Genomic DNA, 26,649 nt, shown 5'->3' on the forward strand with positions numbered 1-26,649 from the left:
CCTGCTACTGCTTTTAGCTTCCCGGTTGTTTTTTTTTTTTATTCCCCTTGCCCCAGGAGATCTGATGTTTCCCCTTGCAACCGATGAGTCTTTCACACTTTCTGGCTGGCCCCGCACAGCTGCTGCGCAAGCACAGGGCACGGGGAGTCCCCTCTGCCTTCCAGGCTGCGCATGTGCAGCACCCCTGCTCATCTCCTCTGAAAGCGGCAGCAGCCGGACTTGAAAGCCACCTCTTGCTGCCACCACCCTTCCCTAATACAGCCCCTATTTAACAGTGAAGGCAGCTACCACCTTTGAGCAGGACAGTGCAGATCCTCAGGATATTAGCCAAACACTGGAGAGATTTATAAACTTGTCAGTGTGGCCAGGGTACTCAGAAAAGATGCCAAAACCTTCTGTTTAAGAATCTCCTACACCACCATAAATTTCAACTTTATCTGCAAGTTGTTCTCACTGTGAAAGTTCACTAGTTCTGTTATTTCACTTCTAGTAAGTACCATGTCCTAATATGGGCATTTTTGCAGCATTCAGCTGAATTCTGAAGATATACGACATACCCCAGTAGTCTTTTCTCCCATTAAAAACAGTCTAGTAAGTCAGAGTCTCATGACAGCCCAAATCATAATATCTAGTCTCTGTTTCTAGCAGAGGGGGCTCAGCAATCCCTCTCTCCACATCTTGCCAACACACGGTGTCATGATTACACAAGGCGCTGCAGCAGGAGTACAGGACATCAGTGCAAATCTCCATTCTTTTTTGGGATGCACGCATACTTTTCAAATTTCCTAAAAGGAGAGATTATTTGGTTTTGGCCAAGCATCTGAAACCACTCGCAGGCCACACACAAGTTACCGAGTAAGCAGACGACATCCTCTTCTCAAACCCTTATGGACAAACAGATTTTGAAAACATGTACTTCAACCACCTCAGCAAATTGTTTCCCCCGTGCGCTGGTGCCAGGAGCCCAGTGCCTGCCCTCCCTCCACCTTCTCCTCCTCCTCGCTGCTGCCCCTTTCGCTGCTTACAGCAATGAGGACATTAGTGCTGGACTGAACCTGCTCCAGTTCTTTTATATAGATTTAAACCGTATAATTTGATCGTGACCACAGGCAGTTTTATTGCCCTGATTTATATGGAGCCTTGCAGGGGTTGTTTGGTTTTTTTTTTCCTTCCCTTTTTTTGGTAAGAGAGTGAGATTCATAGAAGTCCTTCCCTCGCTCCAGCCTGAGGACAAGCTGAGGGACCTCCAGTGCTTCCCACAAGGACAGCAACAGGCCTGGATGCCATCCTCCCTCTCCCCTCACAGTGGCCTCAGGGAGGGGTGAACACGCTGCAGGAGCTGGCTGAAGCTTCTCCACGAGCACAAATCCTCCCCGTGGCCCTCACGGTGTCACAGCACTTAGCTTGTCCTGCCTGAGAGGATAGCCCAAGTGACGTCTGGGGTAATTGATGTTGCCGCTCCCCTTACCCACCAGTGTGACACCCCAATGGAAACCTCAGATCTCTCCCCCTCTTGCCTGCTAATCTTCCAGAAAATCTCCCAGGAAAGTCAGCAAAAGGCTCCTTTGACCAAGCCATCGCTTTTACAATCCAAATAGCAGGGGATGAAAATCCAGGCAGCTCTGCCACAGAGCTAAAGGAGATGTGGCTGTCAGGCCAGGCATGTTCCTACCAACCATCTGCATTCCCAGGGCACACTAAACCTGGGATCTGTATTAGTATTCTCCGGCAGGCATCTGGCAGATATTAAATACCAGCCTCCCCAGAGAACTTGTTACCTCCTCATGCTTGACTGGGTGAATATAAGTGAGAGTCGTGCTTGTATCTGCTACCTGAAGAGGCTAGACGAAGCCTGAAACACGCCAAGACCCCATATCCGTCATTACCATACCAATTTCCTGAATGAAAATCCTGCCTGTCTTTCATTTAATCTGTCCTCTGTCTCATTACGTGACCAGAACATGTTGTACTAACTACAAAGACAGGTCAGTGTGTGACTCAAAACCTAATTTCTATTACCTACCTAAAGGATTACTGCCTGGATGAGCATCATGTTTTAGAATAACAACAACAAAGTCCGCGAGTAGTCCTGCCTTGTCACTGGCATGTAAAGAGCTAATTTTGCACTAGGCCATGGGCTTAGAGAAAAGGTTCATCAGAAATCCAGGGGTCTTAGCTTGGGAACTTCATCTACACAACAAACACAGATTTTCTTTCTAGTTTCTCTACCTTTTGGTTTTTTCTACACCCAGCCAGTTCCTTCTTATGCTTCTCTGAGTGCGTAGCTCTTCCGCTAGCTCTTCTGCTGAAGTACTTCATGACTTTTCCCTTTGCTACTGAGTTCTCTTGAAGAGCCCAAAGAACGTTGTCTTTTGGCTCAAACCCTGCTGCTACAGTCTTGCTCCTAACATTTCTAGAAAACAACTGGTCAAAGGCCTTCCAACCCCTCTACACAACTTGGCATTCCTCCCTCACCTCTGCTGTGTAAATCATCTTACCTGAGTCAAGACTATTGACCGTAATCCACCATGGTTTCCACAAAGGACTGTAAACTTCTCTCTGCCACTCTGAGACGGCTGGAACCTTGTGTCTTACTGCATCTGGCAATAATTCTACAAAACTTTCAAGCAAAAATCACATCCTCCTTAGCTATGGGTTCACACAGCACTGATCAAATAATGCTGACACCACCTTTTGCCTCATTTAGGAACACAGCAATTGTCTAGAAAGAATATTTCAAAATTACCTGCAGAACTGTTACCAGAAAACTCACAGGCAACATGAGCCACTGTCCACTTCATGTGCACCCAGAGGCAGATTGGGAATGCTGGGCTTGCACATCTGCACCCTTTGTGAGCAATCTGGAGGAATATCATCCCTCCTTTGTGGTATCTACAGCCATGGTGTTCAAGGGCCAGTTCCCTCTTCTGTTTCCGTGCCTTACTCAGATGACATAGCCTTTAAATTCCCACTGTGTCTAAGCATGGTTTGGGCCACCAGCCCCATACCTCACAAAACACAAGGTTAAACGAACCAAATTCAGGAGGACATTTCTATTCTGCCCTTAGGACTTAACTAGTGGAAGGTTTTGAAGTTAGAAAAGAATAGTTTTTCATTTGGGTCACAGAAAGGAAGAATAAACTAAACCATCTTTACAAGAGACACTGCAGATACAGGCAGTGAGAAAAGGCCCTCTGGGCTGATACTTAGAGAAGCTCATTTCTATCCTTGCTCAAGTGCTACAGAGGTTAAAGACCTGCTACAACCTGCCATAAAAGGCAAAAACCACATTAATAGGAAATGTGTTCCCCTCCCCCATTCCAAATGTATTTTTTATGAGTAAACATTTCTGTATTAAGACTTACTGTCTTCAAAGATCCCTTTTATGTCCCAAAGGTAACCATTTAAGTGATCTTATAACAGCCGTTACTTATCTTTACAATGGGCAATGCACATGAACTCAGTGTCTGAGACTTTCATTTTGCTATATATTTTTTAGTAACTACCTATAAATCCAGCCTGTTTCAAATGTCAAGTGACTATGTGGCTGAAAGATAGCCTTAGATCTTATTTCAGATGCTAAGACATTGTTTCGAGTGGAATTAAAAGAAACACAGAAACTTGCAAAAATTAAAAAAAAAAAATTCCTCCCAACCCTTTTAGCTTGCTTACAGAAGTGATGCAGGATGCACAGAACTCAGAAAAAGAGATGCAAGTGTTTTTCACACATTCAGGCACCTCACATCTATTTTAAGTCACTGCTCCAGCATTTGAAATACAGGACCCTGCAGTGAAGATGTTTTAAGAACATCTTTGTAACAGCACATGGAGGTTCCTCCAGAGTTTTCCAAAGGGAAAAAATTGAACCAGACAACAGTACTGCCAGCTTCTCTGCAGCTGATTACAGTATTAGAGTGCGCACGTGCACAGCAGGCTAATGGGAAGGAAAGCTGAAACCAGGGTTTTCTCTGAAGCTGTCATCCCACATCAGTGATTTTCTTTTCCTTCCATCACCTGGCTCCCAGAACACCACCTTTCCTAGGACTCTAATTACAAAGGACTTTGCTAAAACCACTGCCTATTGCTTGGGTCAGGGTGAAACCCTGAACCTCTGCATGGTTTCTGTGAATTCATCCAGATCTGTCCAAAACTCTGTCCACGTACTTTGAACATCAGCAAAGTGTTTGATCAACCTCACCCATCGACTATGTATGTAGGAAACCCTCTTAAACTGGGAAAATTATCTTTCTCTTGTTTCAATACAAAAGATTTACACAGCTATTAACAATGCAATGTTCTCCAACTGAGTCTGCCAGGTAAGATCGCCTGAAAAACTTTCTTACTCCAGAGCACAGCATGACCCCTTGGAATACAGTCAAGCTCTATGTAGCCCCAAACAGTCTCTCTGCTACAGATATTGAAAATACCTTCCCTATAAGAACTTAACCTTATCTTCCCTCACCCTGCAAATCGGCTTTATTGGCCCCCTTTGACAGCAGCAGGTTGACACCTCAGACATATGAACAAGGTCACCCTTGTAACACAGCGCCCAGGGGCAGCAGCACCCTCTGGCAGGCGGAGGGGAGGGGGGAAAGGCAACCTTTATGCGGTCTGACCCGTTAAGTGCTTCAGTATGACCAATGCCATAAACATGCTAACCAGATGCTGATGGATGGGCCTGGGGGCCCAAAGAACAACGCAAGTTCATTATATAAACAGGGGAGCAAAGGGAAGTCAAGCAGCTTTCCCAAAATCATGAAGGAAGTTTGGGGCTGGATCAGGAACTGAAGCTAATTTTCTCCAGGCTCTATTCTGTGCCCTCACTGTAGGGAGCCACCAAAAAATTGGGTATCTTCACACAAGCAGCCTCTGGAAGTCGGGTCAGCTTCCCACAACACATAATAATTCCCCTCGTTAAAACGGGATGTGCAAACCAGTGCCTAAAGTCCTCACCTTTGTGTTTCTTTGTTTTTGCTTTAAAGTGTGGCTGTAAATGCCTCAGAAAGAACATCACCAGCTCTACCCGTGAGCCGATATGAGCAAGATTTAGCTTAACCACGAGCTTTATGGAGAAGGCACTTGCACGCATTCACACAGGACGCTGATATTCACACAGCCAGCATGCAGAAGAGGATGCTGTTTATTCTCCCCATCACCCCACAAAGAGCAGCCATAAAATAAGGTGAACCCCAGATAGAAGAACAGTGTACAAAAAGATCATTTCCCCCCCTTACAAACAGAGCAAATCATTTCACATGGGGAAAATCTAAAAATTCCCCCACACTTTGGACCCAGGGTCAGGAGTGCTGAGCCCTTACCGCTCTCTGTAGTCTCAGAGCATCTCGTTAGGTGCAGAAGTATCTCCATTTTCTTTAAATGATTAAACTATTGTTGAAGCAGAGCACTCAGGGCCAGGGGCTTACAGGAAGATACCTCACATCTATTGGATAGATTTCAGGAATGCTCAGACACTAATCTTTTATATCAATAAAACTGAAGTCATCAAAATATCTACTTTAACTGTTTAGTTAAGGATGCATCTGTTACAAGCTGTGATTTTTTTTTTAAATCTGTTCGAGTCAGGAACTGATCCATATAAGAGAAGAGAACAGCTTTCTGGCCAAAATGGCACCATCCAATCCCTGCAAATGTTGCTGTATTTTTAAAATCAGATTTAGTGGTAGTAAATATAAATATTTTGCTTGCAATACTCCTGTTCTTATATACAATTTACTTACAATTGGAAGCATTTTCAATGGAATACAATCTTAAAAATAGCTGCCATTCCAGAAGAAAAAAAGAGGTATAGAAAAGAAAAGGAGAAAAGCCTCATGGAGCTCTCTAACAAACTGTAGAAAAGGCAAAACTGCTTTCAGACAAGTCTGCTTGAAATCTTTTTCATGTGTGGTCATGTGGGATCGCGCTTGATAGCTTTTTTATTTATTTTCATTGTGGACTTGGTCAGCCTACATGCCCAAACTTTTGCTCAGTTCCTTCCACCAAGGTTTACCTGATTCAATCCAACACCACTATGGGAGTCGCAGAACACCCAGTGCAGGTCACTTCCAAACACATGTAAACTGACAAGTTTAACATAATCCTAAACCACTTAGCATGAGGAGACTACATGCATTTTGTTCCTTCAAGAGCTAAACTTATAATCTTGGCTGAGATTTATTCACTGTTATTACCAATAAGATCAGAGAACTCATCCTGCTAAACACAGAACCCACCCGGAATTCATGGGATATTGCTTTATTTAAGAATTTTTAAGGTTTCTGCAAGTTATGTCCCACTTGGTTCTGGAGAAAAAATGTAGCCCCCTTAATTATGAGCCCACTGTGCTAGGTACTGGACAAAGGCACTGCCAAAAGTTAGTTCCAATTCAGTAAAATCCTATTAGTGCTACTGAACATTTTCATACCCTTATGCAACCAAAGGGAAAAGTACTGACTGCTGCAATGGGATCTTCTCAAATGCACTATATGATGCATAGCAACTTGTGTTCAACTCTCCTGAAGGGAAAGAAACAGCTCCCCTGTTTGGCAGAAGGGCGTGAGAATTTGAGTCATTTGACCATGATTACATGGCATATCACTGAGAGAGGAAGGATTTGCTAGTAGATATGGTGACCCAAGGGACCTGAGCCAAGTCCTCTGTACCACCATGGATGTCCCATGTATGCCACCTATGAACGCCCATAGTTGCAGAGACAACCAGTTCTTGACATCTCTCTGAAACAGCTGAACCCATTACAGCCACTTTGGCCTTGAAAAATCCTCTGTGCCCCCTGTCTGCAGAATGGGAGCAATGACATCTCCGTGTTTTACCAGGATGTTCATGTGCGGAGAGAAGCGCAAGTATTCAGGCGCTGTTGGGGCTGACCAAGGTAAGAGAACCCCTGCCAGGTCCTAAGCTCCCAGAAGCCACCAGATAGCACAATCAATGTTCTCTAATAAAAGGAAAAACTAGTGCAGAGGAACAGGCTGTGTCCTCCCAGGCCTCTGCATCTTGCTCATCACCACATGAAACCATGAAAACAGACCGCCTGGTTTTGGAGGGGCAGTTTAAGGAAGAGACAAGCAATGCTAAATCCTACTTTCACTCTAAGGTGTAGGGATGTGTTCCCAAGGCCACGCAGAAATTCTTTACGAAGTGCTGGGAATACAAGCCACATTTCTTGGTGCTGGTATTGGATGCACAGCATTTCTAAGAACATTTTTCTCTGCCACTCGTCTGACCCTGGGAGCAGTCCCACTGCTCTGCGCAGGCAGCCGTGGAACGCTCTGCCAAACCCTATCAATTATTTAGCGTCAAAAGGAAGACTTAATCTGTGTGATAAAAGAATGGATTTTATCTAAGGCTTGTTCCCCTTAAAGTGATTTACACAACTGGCCTCTCTAGTTGCTTCCCTTAACATAATTATTTACTTTTGCATTAATAGCCTTCCTTCGCTTGGGTTATTTTTAGGAGCCTTTTGTAGCCTTTAGAATTTAGTAGGTTTTTTCCTTGTCTTTTTAGTGGGGATTTGAAATTGCCCATCTCTCTGAATGGGCTGTTAAAACACTAGTTTTATCAATGCTGGCGTAAAGCTGGAACAGCTCTGGGAAGCAGCTCCCCCAGCAGTGTGGATACTTGTATGTCGAGTTTGCTTCTGACTTGAGAAGCCATGGGGTGAGATTTCAGTCCAGACCTGGCAGTCAGGGCTCTCAGACCACTCATTGGGCTATGGGCTGATGAACGTGAATGAAGGGCTTCAAAGCATTAATATAGTCCCACCTTGGTTCCTTGCTTTAACCCCACTCTGCAATTTTGGCCAAGTCAGGAAGACTGGGATTTATCCACCTAACGTTAGCCACCGCAAACCAGGTATGAAGTCCTCAAGGGAAAAAAGCAGGCGTCTCCACAAAGTGGTTTACTCCACCCTAATGCAAAGAGACCCCAAAATAGACACCTAACTTCTAGGCAGTCAGCCTCAGACAAAACAAGTCCCATTCCTGGTCCCCCATGATTATGGCAGGCTCAAATGCCGTGGTGAATGGATGATGTTGGGAGAATTAATTCACAAAACCTGTGAAAATTCTCAGATGCTCAGGCAGAAAGCTGCCAAAGGTACTAAAAATCCAAACTGTGGGGACATACTGGCAGCACAGAGGAGACAGTCCAGGAAAGCATCATGATAAATAAAATGCATTATCACCACTGGCTTTTCTTACTTGACTCTAATTGACCAACCCACAAATAGGTAAATTTAGCATCAGTTAAAAAGGTTATATTTAGGTACCCTCCAAGAGGCACTTTACTGAAGTCTAAACTGGATCCACAGAAAAGAAGATACATCAGTACTTGCCAGAATAAGCTGTTGGAGCTTACAAAACGATAGAAAAGTGGAAGCTATTATTATTACAACTATTATTAATGATAATAACAATACACTCACAAAATACAAAATTATTTCAGGTGGTACTTAATGGTTGGGATACCAGTGACAGAACCAGCCTGTGAAGAATACCTTTTTTCATTTAAAATATATAAAAGCTTTTCAAGTTGGCATGCAATCCTGCAGTGTGGTTGGGGATGAGATTAAATTACTCTGTCTTCAAAGTACCTTGGCATTTGTAATGGGCTGAAATTGTAGGAACTTCTGGTATGACAGTTTGGGGGAGCCATATACAATCGGTGAACGCTGGATGATGTTATGAATCACAGAATCATTTAGGCTGGAAAAGATCATCAAGTCCAGCTATATCAAATGCTTTGGTGATACTGACTCTAGCATTAGCTGCAAGGGCTATGCAATGTGACCCAAAGATTCTGTAAACTTTAATTTACTCTGAGTTTGCACCTTTGTCCACAGGGCTGGCTACCACACAGATAAACCAAGGACATGGGCTCAGAAAAGGGATTTCCCCACTGAGGAAAAAAAAAATCCATTGCCAAGAAGTCAGACTCCAATCACTTGTTTAAGCAAAGCCAAGGGTTACCCAACAAAGATGTATGGCTGTATTTTAAAGAAAAGACTACAGAGATTCAGCATTGCAAGCCACCGACTTGCAGAAGAAAAGATGTGCTTTTGTGGCACAAATCATGGCAATTTTAATTACTAAAATTCTGTCACATGTAGCTGAAGAAATAAACCTGGTGCTCCCAGAGTGCTCTCCACCATGTCTGCACACTGATACCGCTCATTGAACATAAAAATGGTGCAGTATGGTTTTACCTTCATCCATCTCTACATGGACCCTTCTAAACTATCCCAAAGAGCAGGTGTTAGGTGACCAGCCGGATTCAAAGCTGGAAGCTAGTCACAGGCCTGGATATCCTGGAACTGAGGAACAGCATCAGCATTGCACCAGTCTGAGCACCCCGAGACCTCAGGCTGCCCAAATGGACAGGAAAGGGTATGGCAGAGACACCTGTAGGCAATCTGGACAGCCAGAAGGGCTACGGTAGCAAAGAAATCCACTTTAGGACCCAACATAATTACTTTTATTTAAGACTAATGGAAATTTTCAGGGAAGAAATACGATCCTTGATTGCTATTGCTCTTACCGCAGAGTTGCACTGAAGCTCTACCCAAAGTGAGGACCACTGAGCTACACTCAGTAGACACATGACAATCACAGTGACTGTCAGAAACATTTTGTAGTCTAAATTACAGGATTTTCCCATCATTCAATAACCACTTGCCCCCTTCTTTCCTGGACTCAACCCAGGCTTTTCTGTTAACCACGTCTCACCAGACAAGGGAAGCTAAGAATATGCTTTTCCTGGTTAAATTCCTTTTCCTGAAAATGTGAACAACTGAATGAAAAACATTCTTTGGAGAAGATACGTGCCCCTACAGGGTGGACAGAGGAGATGACTTCATTGGGGCTGTTCTTCTAATTTGTTTAAGTCTTAGGCCACACATACTATATATCTTTTCAGTGAGCTGAGGTCTGCTGGGATGCTGGCATTTCCTCCTCCTCATTTACATGGTCTTCCCATAAGCCAGCACTGAGACAAGTTGAACTGCACAAGGACTCCCTGCCAACGCCACTCGGGGCTTGCTTACAGAAGACCTCTGGAGAGCGATGGGGAGGTGCTCCCTGCCCTTCTCTGCCTATGAAAGGGCTGAGTGTGCTACTTCTGCAGCACTGAGCATTCCTGCCAGCCCATAAATCAAGTGACCAAACTCCATCCCAATCTCTCATCCACTGCAGAAAAGCCCCACACTCTGCCCTTACAGCACACACAGGGCGAAGAGCTGTATTTCATCAACTGAAGCCTTAATATCAGAGGAGAGTCGTTACCTCCTGGAAAAAGTGTAGCCAGAGTCTTACTGGTTCTGCAGCTTGGTTTCCCCATGTTTACACCAAATGACTTGTTGAACTTCATTATATACAAAGTATTTCCATAGATCAGAGGCAGGGAGACCTGTGCAGCTAACATAAAATAAATTACCACCCTGTGATAAATGGTTCTATTAGCAATCCAGATTGTTAAACTCAGATACAACAGGATGAAGGGAGCACTGCCCCATTCATTCTCCCCGCGGCAGATACTGAGTTGTAAATAGGTTATTTTCTGTGTAAATAACACATTAAAACTCAGCATTAGCCGTGTCTTTTGATAGAGAGGAAATTGTTCCAAATAAATAATCTGGGACAGGAATGTAAAATAAGCCAGATTTAATAGTGCATGCCTGCTGCAGCCGTGTTAAACATGACTAAAATGATAAACCCCAGAATATACTAATAGTAAACTATGCTCTGACATCAAAGTAATGAGGCTGTATTTTTACCCAGCTTTAGAAATGCTAAAATTAGTCTTGACAGAGCCAGACATCAGAAAAATGTTTCAAACATAAACACCATCAATTTGGGAACCTGGTGTTTGTGTCATGCGGAGGGTGGGGTGGAGAGAGAAAGGTGCATTCTGGGCCTTGTTAAAGTCAGGCAGTTAGCATTTAGGAGAATTTGTATTTAATTTTTATTACAAGATGAGAAACACAACTTCCTAGATATCTCTGCCTTTGAAAGACTGGCTCATTTAAATTTCTGCTCCAGCCATGTGCCTGGGCTTACTAGTGCGTGCTGATATGGAGGATGTGGCAGTGGTAGCCTGGAGGACACAACCCAGTCTCACTCATGTGGTGCCCTGCTCCAAAGTCTCCTACCCTACGCAGCAACATGCACTTTTGCATTCAGCAAAAGTGTTTTCTAAACATGAAGTGTTATGAGTTGCCCTTCCAGAAGCAAAGCCATCAAAAGTGAGAGGCTTTTCTGCATATTTGACTTCTCTATAGCTCCTACATACTGTCATTAAATCCAGCTTCCATCTCTTTCACACAAACACATGTGCACCTACTGAAACAGAAGACTCTTTAGGCAGCATGATTTATGGAGAAATAGAAAACTAGGAGAGGCTTCCCTGATGTAATTTCTGTGAGGCCAATTTCTGAACATCTGATCAATGAGTTACTATAAAAAAAAAAGTCACAGAAGGTCTTTAAAATGGCAGCTTCAGTAGACTAAAAATATGAGATACAGATTGTTAGTATGAAAGGACTCTTCTTCACTGACAGCATCAACAATACCAATCTCTTTTCCTACAGCTGTACCTTAATTTCCTCAAGGCTGGAAACATTTGGGACAAATATCCAAAGCAAGGGAACCAGAACTGGAGATTGGACATATTATTACCTTATAGTAACAGTCTAAGTAATAATACAATAAAATAGCTATTCTTAAATTATTTAACTAATATTCAGTTTATTGCTTTCAATTACCTTAATTATAAATAAAACCTTATGAATCTATAGATTTCTACAAGGGAAAAAGAAAACTTCTGATTTGAGAAACACGCTATGTTGGCACTCCATCTGTGTGACTCAGTAGAATAAAGGAGAAGAAATGTGTTGCAAATTACGTTTGTTTGGCTCTGGAGAGCAGCTTAGTGATCTGCAGCACTAGCTGAGCCTTGCTGCCACTTTCTCACATGCTAGTACAAAGAGTAAAACCTCTACAATAAATAAAATCAAGAGTTTGTCTTGGATGAGAATAAAGACTTGTTTGTATGGCCCCAAAGCAGGGTGGGGAGCTCGGAGGCCCTCCCTTTAAAGCTGTTCCCCTCCTCAAGCTGAACATCATAATTAATCTCCATGCCTCGTTTGCTTTCTTCTGTAAGAATATGAGCATAAATATGTATATTTCTGGCCTGTTATGAGTAATTACACTAGTTTAGTGAATCAAATAAGTTATATTAGCATGAATACCAAGTAAGTACAGTCTCATTGCTACCCAGCCCTTTTGTTATCATCTGCTAAATCACACCTTGCAGTTAACTGATGTTAGAAGACAACTTTGTATTAATTTTCCTACTTGCAAGCGCACACACCATGCTGCTCCCTTTCAGGAGTGTGTATTAGGCCTAGCTAGAATTCAAAGGAAAGCCCTCCAAACCACAAGAGCACGTGCATCACCTGCAGAGTCCTGGGGCCAGCGTCTGATCACACGCTGCTTCACTGCTAGCCGTTTTAGGTCATTTATGAGCACTTCTCTTCACAGCATGGCATGGATTTCACTCTTTACATCTCATTACACAATGCTTTCATCGCAATTCTCCTGACATCTTCAAACAATCCTCCACTTACTTCTCCACTTCCTCTTAATAAAAGGAGAAATATTGACCCCGTAAATCATTCTTTCCAAAGGCGAGAGCACACTGCTAACAGGAGATATAACACTGGATGCTTAAAAACCTATCAAGTGTCTGGGGATACCAAATGGGCTGATGGCATCCTCATTTCCATCACATCTCTGGAAATGCAGTGACTGTTTCCTTGGTGGAGGCACTCTTGAGGCAAGAGCCAAGTTGAGAGAAGATGTTCAATCATAACAGCACATCTGTGGGTTTTGAATTTTAGCACACGCTTGGACTTTGTTGGTGCAAATCAGCCCTTTGGATCTCCCAGTCACTGAGATGATGCCTCAAGTGGGCTGCTACAATGCTACAGCCTGTGCTTCTTCAACTGGGGTCAAAATTTCCCAGGGGAGGCAAATTTCTACTTGTTGCCATCTCTGCCTTTCCCCAATTTCTGCCACTCAGCAAACCCTCTTTTCCACCACTTTGTGTAGCGCTTATGCTGCTGAATGGATCTAAGCCATGTTCCTCATAAAGGTGTGTTTCCCATCAAACAACTCTATGTGAAAAGTTTTCTAGTTCTTTTTAAGAAAATTTGGCTAACAAAAGCTAATAAATTTCATCAAACACATGAAATACTCTCAGATTATAATCTAGCAGCTGCTACCTTATTCTGTATATCTGAATCTTCCCGGGTCAACGTGGAAATGAAAACTGAGTAACAAAGCTGTTGAAAAGGAAGAATAGGTAAAGCAGGTTTAAGCAATTTGGGCTGGGAACTATCTTCAAAACTCAGCCAACAGAAAACAAACTCCAGCTGAGCTGTCTAAGGAACAGAGGAGCCCGCTGAGGAGTTGTGCTGCTTTCCTGGGGTGATGAGAAACAACCCTGCAGTGAGGGAAGGGGAGGGAAAGGCTTCATTTTGAGGTAGACTCTGGCTAGCAATAAGGTATATTTTAAAGAGGAAAAAAAAAGATGCCTTCAAAGTTTACACAGCTGGGATGTCTCTTGTCACATCCAAGCTGGTACAGCCCCTTCTAAGTTTGTCTCCTAACACCCTGTCCAGAAAGGATACCCCTTCCCAGTCCCCACCAGGGGCAGCATGATGCCTCCCTGGTGGGCACAGCCTTGGCCACAGCTGGAGCCACCATGAAGGGCCCTGGCACCAATTTGGAGATCCACCAGCACACGTATGCCAGAGAGGGATGTGTTTTCTGGAGCTGTATTTTGCCTGCCACAGCAGGCGAGAGGAGGTAGAAGCAACATGCCTGCACATCACTCTGCACACTGATGTTACATGCACCAAACACAACCTCATGCCTGCAGGTGTCCACAAGAGCTTCCCAATTGACTTCAACACCACAAGGACCAAAATCTTTCCAAAAACACCAATGGAAAAAGAAATCAGGACCTGAGATATTTCTGATGTTAACAGGGAAGGCGCAAGTCAGGGTGTTTCTTTGTGAACATTCCTGCATTGGGGCTGGACAATCCCAGATTCCTCCTTAATCATGAAATTCCAGGAGCGATGACTGAAGATGGTGCAGTCTGTTTAGCCCATTAGCAGGATCACAGCAGGCACACAACACCCTTCCCCAGCCATGATAACAGGATACTCCTCAGCTCCAGCCAGCCTCGGAGGAGTGGCAGGCACCATGCTGCCTACACCACGCAGCACCAGTTGGCCAGTGGCAAGCAGTGATGGGACACCTCAGCTCTCCAACAGCCGCCTCTCACCACCCATCCTCTCCCTCACACCAGCCCCGTTTGCTGGGAGCAGTGGTGACTCATCACAGTGCAGTGATGTTTGGACACCATGTGGTGACACAACTTCCCGCTCCTGTGACCTCCAATGGCCAAGAACCCCAATAAACTCAGCATGTTCACAGGAGGACAGATGCCACTGTACTTATTAAATTCTTACAGTCTAATGAAAAACACCCCTGCTGCTTTCAAATTGTGGAAAACATAAAGTACCTCCTTGTGCCACTGCTGCTCCTGCAGCTGCTAAAGGAGTGGGTTTCTTCCCCGTCTCCGCAAAGCCATTCCCCTCCAGAACTGCACCTTTCCCTTCTTTTTTCCCAGCAGCCGTTGAAGCAGAAGTTTCCATCTTAGATGTGCATCTTCCAGCTCAGCAACCCTACAGGACATAAAACAAAACCAGATTCTGGTCACCACTCACAAAGCAAGCAAAATCAGCTCCTGGTCACCACTCACAAAGCAAGCAAAATCAGCTCCACAAGGAAGCAGCCGATGGTTTGGCAGAGCTCAAAAGTAAATGACGAGCAGCAAAGATCACCTGGGTTTCTATCTCTAGCGGTACAGCCAAGTCCTGCAGTCACAGGCAAAAGAGACAAAACCCTGCAAAGGGATGGGTATTCTCACATCCCCCTGGCTTCAGGCAGCTGAAGACCTAAAAGGATCAGGACCAGAATATACATTATTCCCCACTTAAGCCTGGGCTACATAATAAAGGTTTACAGGTCCACAGGGCTTTCCAGGATTTAAGGACAGGTGAGATGCAAAAATGTAGTGTCTACAAAACCGATTTGTCCATCCTACACGTGACCTAGCCCACCTTAACAAAAAACTGAGTCAGCTAAAAAGTGCCAATAAAAGTACAGATAAAATTACATTTAAGGTGTTTTTTTTCTTTTCTTTTTCCCAGTTTGTGCTTATTCTGTACGCTAGCTCTGTACCAGTGCCTTGACCAGAACATTTCAACAGTGCTTACGGATAGGCCACAGCAGGTCTGCCAGACCCCGTCCAGCTCTCACTGGTGAGGATTAACATCACCAGTTCCTCTCTCACAAGCAAATTCTTCTACCCTGACCGATTGCATCTGAAAATCAGCTACATCTTTACCCCCATTACAAATGGTGAATTAAGTGCCAGTGAAAACTCCATGAAACAAGATGACACCAAAAGCGCAAATCCATGAAAAATAACTGCTCCCGCACTTTTTGGTAGCTTGATCATTTGTTCCGCATGACTCAAACTTAACTGGTCTCCCACATACGGGTATCCCAAATTTAATGTAAAAACGGGGCTTTGCTTTAATGAGGAGGCACGGTTGACTTCTGACTGCAAATACTTTTGTTCGCCCCATTTTAACTTGGTTTATTTCAAATGTCTCCACGTGACTGCTGTTTTCACAGAACCGACGGGGTTATCTGGTGCTACCAGCCTCAGGCTGGTCTTGGGAAAACCCACTGCTAATTCCTCCTTTCCTTTCTAATTTTAATGCAGATCTGCAATTTTTCACATGCAAATTTTCAGATGCAAATTTTTCAGCTCATGAGATACTCTGGAGCACACCGGCTGTTTACCTTACTGGAATTAATGGCATGAACCAAAAAACATCTGGGAAACCAGAAAACTTTTTTTGTGTGTGCGTGCAGCTAGTTTTACTGACATTGTGCCAGCTCAGACATTGCTCTTTTCACTCTGGAGGATCCACTGACTCCCGTACATCTTGGATTAAAAAGTTAACTCTCCTAAAAGTTTCAGAGCACATAAAGGTTTCAGGAACTCCCATGTGCAATCTGTAGCTTTTACCCCTTAGCTGTTCATGACCCTGGCTGTGGACACTTCATTTTGTGATTGGTTTGGGTTTTCCCTTCTCGCTATTTTGCAGGTTTTCAAGCAGGTTTCGTGCTGTAACTTCAGGACAGACAAGCAGGAAAGCGAAGATCCCTCTTTCCCTGCCACATGCTAAGCCCCACGGCTCCGCACAGCAGTGCATGGCCCCATGTTTGAGGCTCCCTCGAACCCGCTGCTGGGGACCCTCCGCACTGCTCAGGACAGGCTGTCCTAAACCACTGCCTCTGATCTACTTTAAAGCTTTCCTATAAATACAGAGCCATCCTTGCTGGCACCCCAGAGGGACCTGGCGCGTGGTGGATATGGTCCTCCAGCACTGCCACCACTGCCAGGGCTCCAGCAGGATGGCAGCCTACAGAGCGGGGAGCAGCTTACCCCAGGAACCTTCAGGCACAGCTCACGTTAATGGGACAACTAAGTGATGAATCTATGGTCAGGACTTGCAGCTGTAAACAGCAAGGCTTGCATTGGAAATGACAGGACCCACAATTACAGGCTTTACTGATGACACAAGGCTCCAGTGAATACCGAGGTGGCCCCTCAGGGTCCTGCCCCGGCATGTGCTGGGCCTGATGGCAAACACGGGATGGGTTCCTGGGGGCCAGGACTTTACAGTGGTTTAATCCAGAAATCAGGTTGGGTTACAGACCACGTATGAAATAAATACACTCGAACTGGAGGAGTATTTGACCTAGGTCTGGCAGCCTGGGCTTCTGTTCGCTAAGCAAATAAACTTCAGAGGCTATATTACTAGCCCCCCACCTGTTTCTTCTTAGTCCCTCCTTTCAAGGCTTTGCACTTTTGTTTGAAACCAGACGCTTGCCCTCGCATCCCTCCCAGCCTCCTCCCTCCCTGTTACCCTGACCCTCAGGGCAGCCTCATGCCCAAGGGAGCTTCCAGAAATTGTTCTGCTGTGAAACATGCAGGTTAGAGCCATGCTTTATTCCAGAGAGGTGCCTGAAGTGAGATCTCTAAATCCCTGCCAGAGACACCTCAGTAGGGACCCAGTTTTTCAGGTGTGTCATTTATCCAACTGGAATTGGACAAGACATCAAGCCTTTATTTGAAAATCTGACTTTTGTAGCTGCATGCTCTCTTTTCAGATTAATTATGAATTAAAAAAAAATGTTTCTTGTAAATGGTTGTATTAAAGAGGTAAATTCTTCTCAGATACTGGATTAGGAAAAAAAATAATGCAACCACTCCAATCTTACAGGGTTTAGGGTAATAAGTCTATAATTATTTTTGCTTCATAAGGGTGCTTGGAGCAGAGCAGACTGGATGAGAGGCTTCGAGTTTTCCCTTAGTCAGTAGCAACCAAAAATCTTTCTCCTTCACAGGCACCCACAACCAGAGCTGACCATCCCAGCCTAGAAGGACACAAGCATCCTCCCCGGCCGGATCCTGCCCTGCTCAGCACCTCCACCCACAGACCGTGACAGAGACCAGGGAGCAAAGGAGAACCAACATTGATTTCATATCACACCTCCCAAGTTTCATGGATGCTAGCCAAGTGTCAGTGACCAGCAGGCTCCCCTGCTGTGCTTTGGTGCAGCCTGTGATCAGGACACTGTGCTGGAGCTCCAGAGATTTAGGTTCCCATCTTGGCTCTGCTATAGTCTCCTCAGTGTCCCTGGGCAAAAAGCTTAACCTCTCTTGCAGCTGGTTTCTACAGCTGTAAAATAGGAAATAGTACTTTGCCCTGTTTGCAAAGTGCTTTGAGATCCTTGGAGGCACAAGGCTATGGAAATATTTTTATTACCAGTATAAGAAGATATATTGATGGAGGCAGTCAATCCACACCATCCAGGAGCACAACATTCATTTTTTAAGCAATACATAGTTTGCTTTCTGTTCAGTGCTAAACTTTTTCCGCTGCTCTGTGCCACACAGAATTTATAAATTCAATGACAGATTAATCTTAGCAGCGAGCCATTTGGCATGAAAAAGGGTTTCACAGGGAGCCTGCTTTTTCCTGTAAAGAGCATGCATTTAGGAGTGACTATATGGAGAAAGACCCTGTGCACTTATTTAAGCACAAGTCTCTGCCCTCGGTCATTACTCAGAATTAGAAACCCAGAATGGATTACTCAGATTGTTCCTAAGGTTTGTAGCTTTCTCTGCAGGAGGAGAGTTGGATAATTGATTTTGACACTAATACCAGCACTATTCATATGACCTGTAATACAATTCTGCAGCAACACTAAGAAGTCAGCCATCTGAAATCTGAACAAGGAAAGTGCTATATGATTTGCCCTAGACAACCCCAGCTATTTTAACAGCTGTGTTGTATATTAAAAGGGAGAAATCCCAACAGAATTAAAAACAACAAAGTCACATTTGCCTTTGAGGGAAAACAAGAAGCTGTAAACTTTCCTAATAAAACAATCCCTCCCGCTAAGTGCTCAAGGAATGGTCGAAAGTGCTGTCCCAAAACGCCTGTCTTTTGGAGGGCATCAGCCTGAGCAGGACTGCCAGCAAACTTGGGAATAAACAGAATAAACAGACACTCATCAGCCATACCCCCGCGCACTGTTCTGTTTTTTTGAAAAAGCATTATTTCCTTCTTAGGGATTTTCTTTCATCAGGAAACTCACTTCTCTTCTCCTAGACAGAGTACAAAACATAGATTTCTGCTGCCGCACACACACACACACACACGCTTTGTTGTGAAAAATAAATCACCAATTTTGGCCACCTCTGCTCACAGACTAAGTGGCAGCATGGGAGTGAGCCTCTCTGGCAGAGGGCAGATGCTGCCAGTGACACTGTGACATGGGTCCAACCTGGAAGGGGTTTCCAAAGAAGGCTTCCAGCAACCATTCTGCTTTTGTGAATATCTTAGGCTTTCTCAGAGCAATGTCTGTCCCCTTCTTCATTTTTAAGTACCTCTACCTGACATCCTCATGCACAGCTCCAGCGGCACCAGTGAGGTGCCATCACCTGCAAGGAGACACAATGGAGGTGTGTTGGCTGCTGACACCAGCACCACCCCTACCCCAGCACAGCCAGGATGAAGTTCCACTGCTGCTGTGTCCCAGTGTGACTGATGGGAGATGGGATAACTGATGGCAGCCTTGGCACAGCTTTTACCGGGTTTGTCCTCATGCACCCACAGAGAGATACTTTATCTGTTCTGCCACATCGCCACCCATGTACGTACAACACCGCATTAGATAGCTTTTCCTGGTGTGCTGTTTTAGTTAAGATAAACAAAGAGATACTCCCACCATCTCTTCTCTTGCAGTGGACTGTGCCATACATCTAAAGCCTTCTGAATACATGACCTACTTATGAAATTCAGTGTGAGCCCACTGTTTTGAACATTGGCTTAATACAGTGGCTGCTGTGATCCTGTTCAGTCTCCCAGGGTTTGAGCCAAATTATGTTCTCAATTACATGGAAGTAGCAGCAGTTAACCCGGTGAAGTCATAGGCTCTATAACACAGCAAAACTTGACCCCTCTGCTTTCTTTTATATCAGCAACAGCTTCAAATTACTAAAGGAAGTTTTTTTCCATACACATGCCGCTACTAAGTGCTGGAACTATCCAAACATGATGTTTGTTGCTGAAGGATCTACAAGTGTTTACAGAATATCAATCTCAGGTAAAAGCAGTGTGAATATTAATTCAGAAGTAATCGCTTTTGGGGTTCTCCAGAACAAGGTTTCCCATCTTGACATTTCTTAGAAATAGTCTGCTTGGGCCAATCCTACAAGGTTGATTACACATGGAAATTAGAGCTGTATGCTGGGGCGTGCGCGTGTAGAGCAGTAGCTGTCTGTGTGAGGCCCCTGCTGCCCCTTCCAAGCTTGAGAAAGCTTCTGTGGTGGGTCCCTACCAACTTCTGGGAGACATTAGGGGGAGGGAGGAAAGGAAGCAGAGGCAACCCCATGCTGACAGAAGTGGTGTTAGGAGGGCACAGGGCTGCTCAGGTCTTCTTCCTTTTTGCTACCTCCTTCCCCAGCTCCTGCTCAGAGAGGAGCAATACTGGGCTGCCGAAGGGAGGGAGGAGGAAGCTGTGCTGGCTTTCAGCAAACAGGATAGAAAGACACACCAGTTCTGCCCACCCACCCCCAAACATACAGCTAAAATTGCTAAGAAAGCTGGGCATTCATAAGGCTTCATCAAACTATTCCAGCCCATGGCAAAAGTTGCATCACTCAAAAAAATGAAGGGGGGTGGGGGGAGGGAAGAAAGAGACAAAAAACCCCGGGAGAGTTGGCAACACTGCAATAGTTATACAGGTTCTGGAATGTACAAAGGCTGTAATCAGAGACTTAGCATCTCTTTTGAACTTCAAAAACAACAAGTCTCTTCAAATCACTCTGTTAATTGGCTTTAAATTAAGAGTTCTAAGTTTAATGAACAAATCTTTCACGTACGGCATGAAACGGATACGCTTCTAGATTAACTTCCTGATCAACACCATCTGCCATTTCCATATGGCAACAGCACACCAAAAGCACGAGGAAGAAGCCACTCTTGCCTTACTGTGAGGGGTCAAAGTGTTCCCATGACTGCCCGGTGCTTGGCAGCATTTCTCTAATACTATAACTTCAGAACATCACCTCCAACCAGCTCCAGAAGATCTGGGGATATTCCAGGCACCAACAGGCACAACTCTGACCAGGGAGTAAAGAAAGGAGGCAAAGTATGGAAAAATATGTGATGGGAAGGAGGCATGTTTGCAAGGATGCTTGGTTGGATGTGGAAAAAGCAGGGGGGTCCTGAAGGTGAAGAGCCTGGAAGACAGAGAAGAAACAGGGGAAAAAGGGATGACCTTACAGACTAGAGTAGGTAAGACCTTACTGAAGAATATGAGTGAATGGAAGTACAGGCACAAGGCAGGCAATGGTAAATCCTGTGAAGGGAGAAGAGAGCAGCATGGGAAAGAGAAAGAAAGAGGCAGACAGACAGACCTGGTACCATAGGAGGTGGAGATAAATAGACATTCTGGGGCAGAAGAAGGCACAGCATGACATCTAGCATGCAAAGAACAGGGCACAGAGGCATGCCACAGAGGGAAAAGAAACAGAAAACAATTAGGAGATTTGCAAGGAAACAAAACAGAGAGATGCAAAGGTCTCTGATGGAAGAAATATGCCCTGCAAACAGCTTCAAGGAATGCAGCCCTGCAGCATGCTCTATCACTCTGTAGCTGGAATACCTAGACACGAGGATGCAATCCTCTGCTTCACGAGGTGCCAGGCATATGAAAGCAAACAATGTCAGATGCACCTTAGAACGAGTCACAAGTGCTGTCCCCCCTCACACTGCCACTGACCACAGTTGGCCTTCCACTTACATCAAACAGGGTGGTGAAGTTAGTGGTGGTGATCAGAAATTATCACTATATGGAAGGTCTTTAAGCATTTACCTGCCTGCTCCAGAACTAGCATTCACCAGCTGGATGCTCCTTACAGACCTTCCAGCAGGGACCACACACTAACAGGCCCTGGACAGCAAGGGTGCAATGCCAGTGTTTGCACAGGGGCACCCAGCACTCTGGGACCCCCTGGTCCTGGGCAGGGCTGACAACTGTGGCACAGGACCGACAGGAGACATGCAGCCTTTGGGAGTGTCAACCAGAGGCCAGACTATCCTAGGACAACACTTTATGGCACCAGATGACAACACTGAGGCCACTGAATTGAAACATAATGGTTTTTCCTTTTCTAAAGCCATTCACTTTCTGGGCTGTGGTTATTAAGAAGGAGATTATAGTGAATAAAAGAACCCACATTTCACCCATTCTCAGGTTTAGCCTGCTGTTCATATTTTTCATGAACACTAATGTCACGTTAATATTGCTGCTTCCTTACAAATAGGACCAGTTTAAAAAATATCAGATAAATGTGAACCATTTCCCCACTTCAGGTATATGTTCAAGTTGCCAACCTTAGAGTCTTGAACAGAAATTATCTTTCAGATGCCGGGTTATAAATAATTACAATACAGCATCAAAACATACGGATAGACATAAAAGCTCAAAGCCAGACACAGATTCGGCACTGGTCCATGCTGAGACATGTAGGCTGGGGTACACAACTTGCCCTCCTCTCTCTCAGAAGTTATCTTTGTTTCTTACTTTGGAAGAACTGAGAAGATGGAGGAGTGGGGGCTGGAGGGAAGAGCCTTTTGTGGTGGAATGGGAAAACAAAGTCATGCTTGTACTTTTACAAAGCCAATCCTACGTGTCTTATCATGAGAAAATTTTTACTATGCGAATTCCAACATGCAAGAAAATGTCAAAGAAGATAATCAAGACACTCCTGCATTCAGACTCAATGTTAACATGCTGCAAAGATATGGGATGATGCCACCAGGTAAACAAAATTCTCAAGTGATGCATCTCCATTATAACTGGTCCATGAATTTTCACTTGTTTTTTATTTGTTTGGTTTTGTTGTAAGGGTGAGAGAACTTTATCAAAAGAGTTGTCTAAGTTTGGGGTTTTTTTGATGTAAATCCAAAGAAGTTTTCAATTTCCTGTTATAGAATTTTCTGGTTTACCCTTGCTCAAAAAAAAAAAAAAAACCCAAAAAAGAAAAAAAAAACCCAAAACACAAAACCAACCAAAACCTCACCCCAAATATTACCTGTATGTGCATTCATGTATCTAATGAAAAACTATTGTTTTCATTTTAGGGAACCTTTGCACACCAGAATAGGAAAAGAAAAAAGAAATTAAAATGAAGGAAAAAAAAAAAAAAAACAAAAAACAACAAACCCAAACCCCTTCATCAAATCTTTGTGCTCCAACAAGAGCAGAAACTGTTAATAACTAACATGTCAGATAAAAACATCTGTGGTTCTTGGCAGATATACCAGGGTGGGTAACAATTAAACACAGACTGTTTAAGACCAGGGTAGAAGACCAGCAGTTAAACTGTTTACAACTAAATTAGACTCCAAATCCAAATCAGTAATAATTAACCTATTGACTTTTCAGCAGGTTTATAAGTAGAAGATACTAAGAAAGTAAATTGCACATACTACAAGTGGAACAGAAACTCTGAACAGAGATGTTCAGGCAGGTTCCGTAGAGTGGGTGAAGGTCAGCACAGGAGATTTGGCTAAGAGGAAAAGAGCTGCCTTGAAATCAGATTTGAGGGAGCTTTTGAGACGGTGGAAGTGTATGTTTTGTTGGCTGGTGGTGACTGAAGGAGAATCCTCTCAGGGTTTCACTTCCGTGCTCCAGTAGTTCGGGCACTTTCAACTCTCATGAATGAAACCCCAAATACAAACCACATGCAGTGAAGTTTAATGGGTTTGCTTTATGTAGGGTGGGATGAGTAATACTGTCTTGTAGTGACTAGTCCATCCAGATGACATTGAACAGGCTCCAAAGCTTGCATAAGAAAACTCTCATTTGGCTCAAGGAAGGAAAACCTTTATTTTGAGTAATGAAAGATGAAGGACTGCATCCTTGCAAAAATCCCTATAGCAACTGTGTTCTTTCAGAACATGTTTCATTACAAAATTTTGATTTATTTTTAAACTTTCCAGTTCACTTCATCATCCTATTGAATCCTCCCTCTGGAGGCACACGTGTAAGTATGTAGAAGAGAGAAGCCTGGGAAGGAAACAAAAGTGTAATTAAAAACAAAAAAGCGACACTTCAATTGGCTCGTTTTCCTCTGCTGAATACATACACCACACAAGCTGCTATTCCACGCTGTGTAGAAACACATATTGTCTTTATAAGACTATAGTTGCCAGCTGAAGGCAGGATGCAGACCACATAAAATGGTTGGCAGTTCATAAATGGGAGAACGGAGAAAAATTCATCCAGATGATGGGAATGGGAGAAGAGCTTCTGACAGGATCATAGAGTATTTGGGGTTGGAAGGCACCTAGGAGGTCATCAAGTCTGGCCTCATTCTCACAAGTAACGGAATATTTTCAAACCCCAAAACTGTTGAAATATCTGACAGCTGATGTATTAGGAGAGGACAGAGCTATATGGGACGTACCCGTGAACTGCAACGCAGCCTGGTGTGCAAGGACACAAGCACACCACTGAAGACAGATTCAAGAACAACCAAGAGTCCTTGCAAGGAACGTTATATGAGGGAGAATGGAATTAATACTCTGAACAGCGCTGATTTCTGAGAGCTGTGACTCAAATTACAGGGCCATATGTGATTCCAAAAATGAATGGTTAAGTAAGTGGTGAAAGGCAGAGCCCCTCTGTTTTCAGCAGTGCAGGTCCATCTTCTACAGAGAAAAGAGACTGTACAATGTGGCTGGCTGTCATTTCAGTGGAAGGGAATAAGTCTTTCAGGAGACAGGCTAGAGTATTCAGGAGGGTATTAAGCTAATGACAAAAGACAAGGGTGAAAATGAGCACTCATTTAGCCAGAAATCAAGATGTCAAGATTAAAATTAATCAAGGTACCAAGGGACTCAAAGAGAAGAGATTCCTTAATTGTGTAGAGTCTAACGCCATGAACCCGAGTAATAAACAAGAAGTGAAATAGCTCATTTAATACACAAATTAGCCCTGACCAGTATTACTGAATCTGGTCGAACCATTCACATGATTGGAAAGCTACAGTCATTTCGCTTATCAGTGACTGGGAACAAATACAGAGTCATGAAGTTTGTCAGTGACAAACGACTGCAGACACAGTAAATAAAGATGACTGCTTTGTACCAGTGACCTGCTCTCTATCCCTAGATGGGCTAAATACAAAGATTAAATATTTTGAATTCACCACATACAAGGCTACACATCTGGCAAACAATTGATTAAAATGAAGACTGTGTTTTGAGAAACACTGACTGGAGACAGCTTAAAGCTCATGGTGGGCAAACAGTGGCTGACAACCTCTATGGAGGTTGCTGCTACCCAAACTACTTAAAGCAAAACGTGTTTGTCTACGCAGGTTTTGGGAGGTTATAATGCCTCTCTGTCTAATCCTGAATTGACCGTTAAAGTAACACTACACCCAGCTCCGGTATCCACAATTCAAGCAGAAAGATGAAAATTGCAAAGGCTCCAGTGCTATCCATGAGAAAAATGAAAGAGAGCTCAAGGGAGAGGTGCTTGCAGGATGACCTGATCAGTAATATTAATGCATATATAATCAACAAAAATCTGGTAACAGATGCTTTTTGACCCAGAGGTAAGGGACATTACAAGAGTCTATAGCTAAACCAGTTACAGTTACCAAATACCAAATACAAAGACTAAGAGCTAGAAGTTAAACTAGAGAAATTCAGATTAGGAACAAAGCTCCCAGTTTCAACAGAGAAAAGCGTTGGGTTCAGGCCGGTGACAGACTCTCTAGCACTGTGGAGCTATTTTGTTCAGATATTTTTCCAGAAGCCCTGCTGTAGCCTAAGACTTATCATTGGACTGGATAGGGGAAGTCCTCTGACAGTGTTATAGAGAAAGTTAGACTAGATCAGCATCTTGATCCTCTGTGATCCTCTGCACCTGTATATCAGTGTGTTATAAATGGTTGATTTGCCATACCTTCACAGATCAAAATATCTGCATTTATAATGAATGGATCTTACCATGCCTGTCTCTGCTGATTAATGAAACTAACTTCTACCTTCCAAATTCTCTGGTTTTTTCCTTTTGTGATAAAGACTTAACAAGACTCAAGTAATAAATATCTCCCATAACACTGATAAACTCTAAGGTGTTTACATCCTGCTAATAGCAATGTTGCCGAGTATACATTCCTTTACTATGCAGTTATGTCTACCATGCTACAAGTATTTTGATGACCAAGACAGATATAAAACCATTCACCAACAGAATATCATGCAAGTTTTACTGGGTAGCCTACAAGAACTGACTTGGTTTCTTGGTCTGGCAAGTAGCTGCTAGCATCAAAAAAAAGGAAAGAAATAACACTTTATTTCATTTTCTTGTTATAAAAGCTAAGGGAAAAACCTCCCTTCTCAACCCCAGCACTGGTGTCTCCACAGCCTACAGAAGACTGGAAATATAAGGAGGTCTGATCCCCCCACTGCCCTGTAGTATCTGCTTCACACAAAAAACAAGCTGGGCTGACATGATGTGGACATCTCGTGTCCACAAAACTTACTGGAACAAAACCCAGGCTAGCAGTAAACTTTTAGCAAACGTCAGCAGGTTGCTATGGCTCAGAGGAATGGTTTAGGAACCATGTTGTGTGCGCAACTGGGCAGCTGAAGCAAGCGAAGCAGAAGAGCAGTGTTTGGTGGTAACCAGGCCAGGGGCTGAGCACTGGAAACTTTACACACTCCTGTTGGGTCCCCACAGCTATTCAGAGGCTACACCAGACTGGGGCACAGTGACTGCTGTGGCCACTAGACAACACAGACAAAAAGAGATGGTTTTTGTTATTTCATTACATAAGAGTCAAATCAGTAAGGCTAGCCTGAGAAGACCCTGTAAATACTTCCTCGTTGTT

General features: G+C 43.9%; 1 protein-coding gene across 1 annotated transcript in view; it reads right to left on the bottom strand.

Annotated features, from left to right (window-relative positions):
• The window catches only part of GLI2 (GLI family zinc finger 2), a 199,639-nt gene that overhangs the window by 131,652 nt on the left and 41,338 nt on the right, over window positions 1-26,649 (bottom strand). The window contains exon 2 of the mRNA XM_037398606.1: window positions 14,605-14,767. Within this exon, the coding sequence (XP_037254503.1) occupies window positions 14,605-14,737 (133 nt within the window). The 5' untranslated portion in view covers window positions 14,738-14,767. The remainder of the gene's footprint in view (window positions 1-14,604; window positions 14,768-26,649) is intronic.

Source organism: Falco rusticolus, chromosome 8 (genome assembly GCF_015220075.1).
Source record: "Falco rusticolus isolate bFalRus1 chromosome 8, bFalRus1.pri, whole genome shotgun sequence".
Taxonomy (NCBI): domain Eukaryota; kingdom Metazoa; phylum Chordata; class Aves; order Falconiformes; family Falconidae; genus Falco; species Falco rusticolus.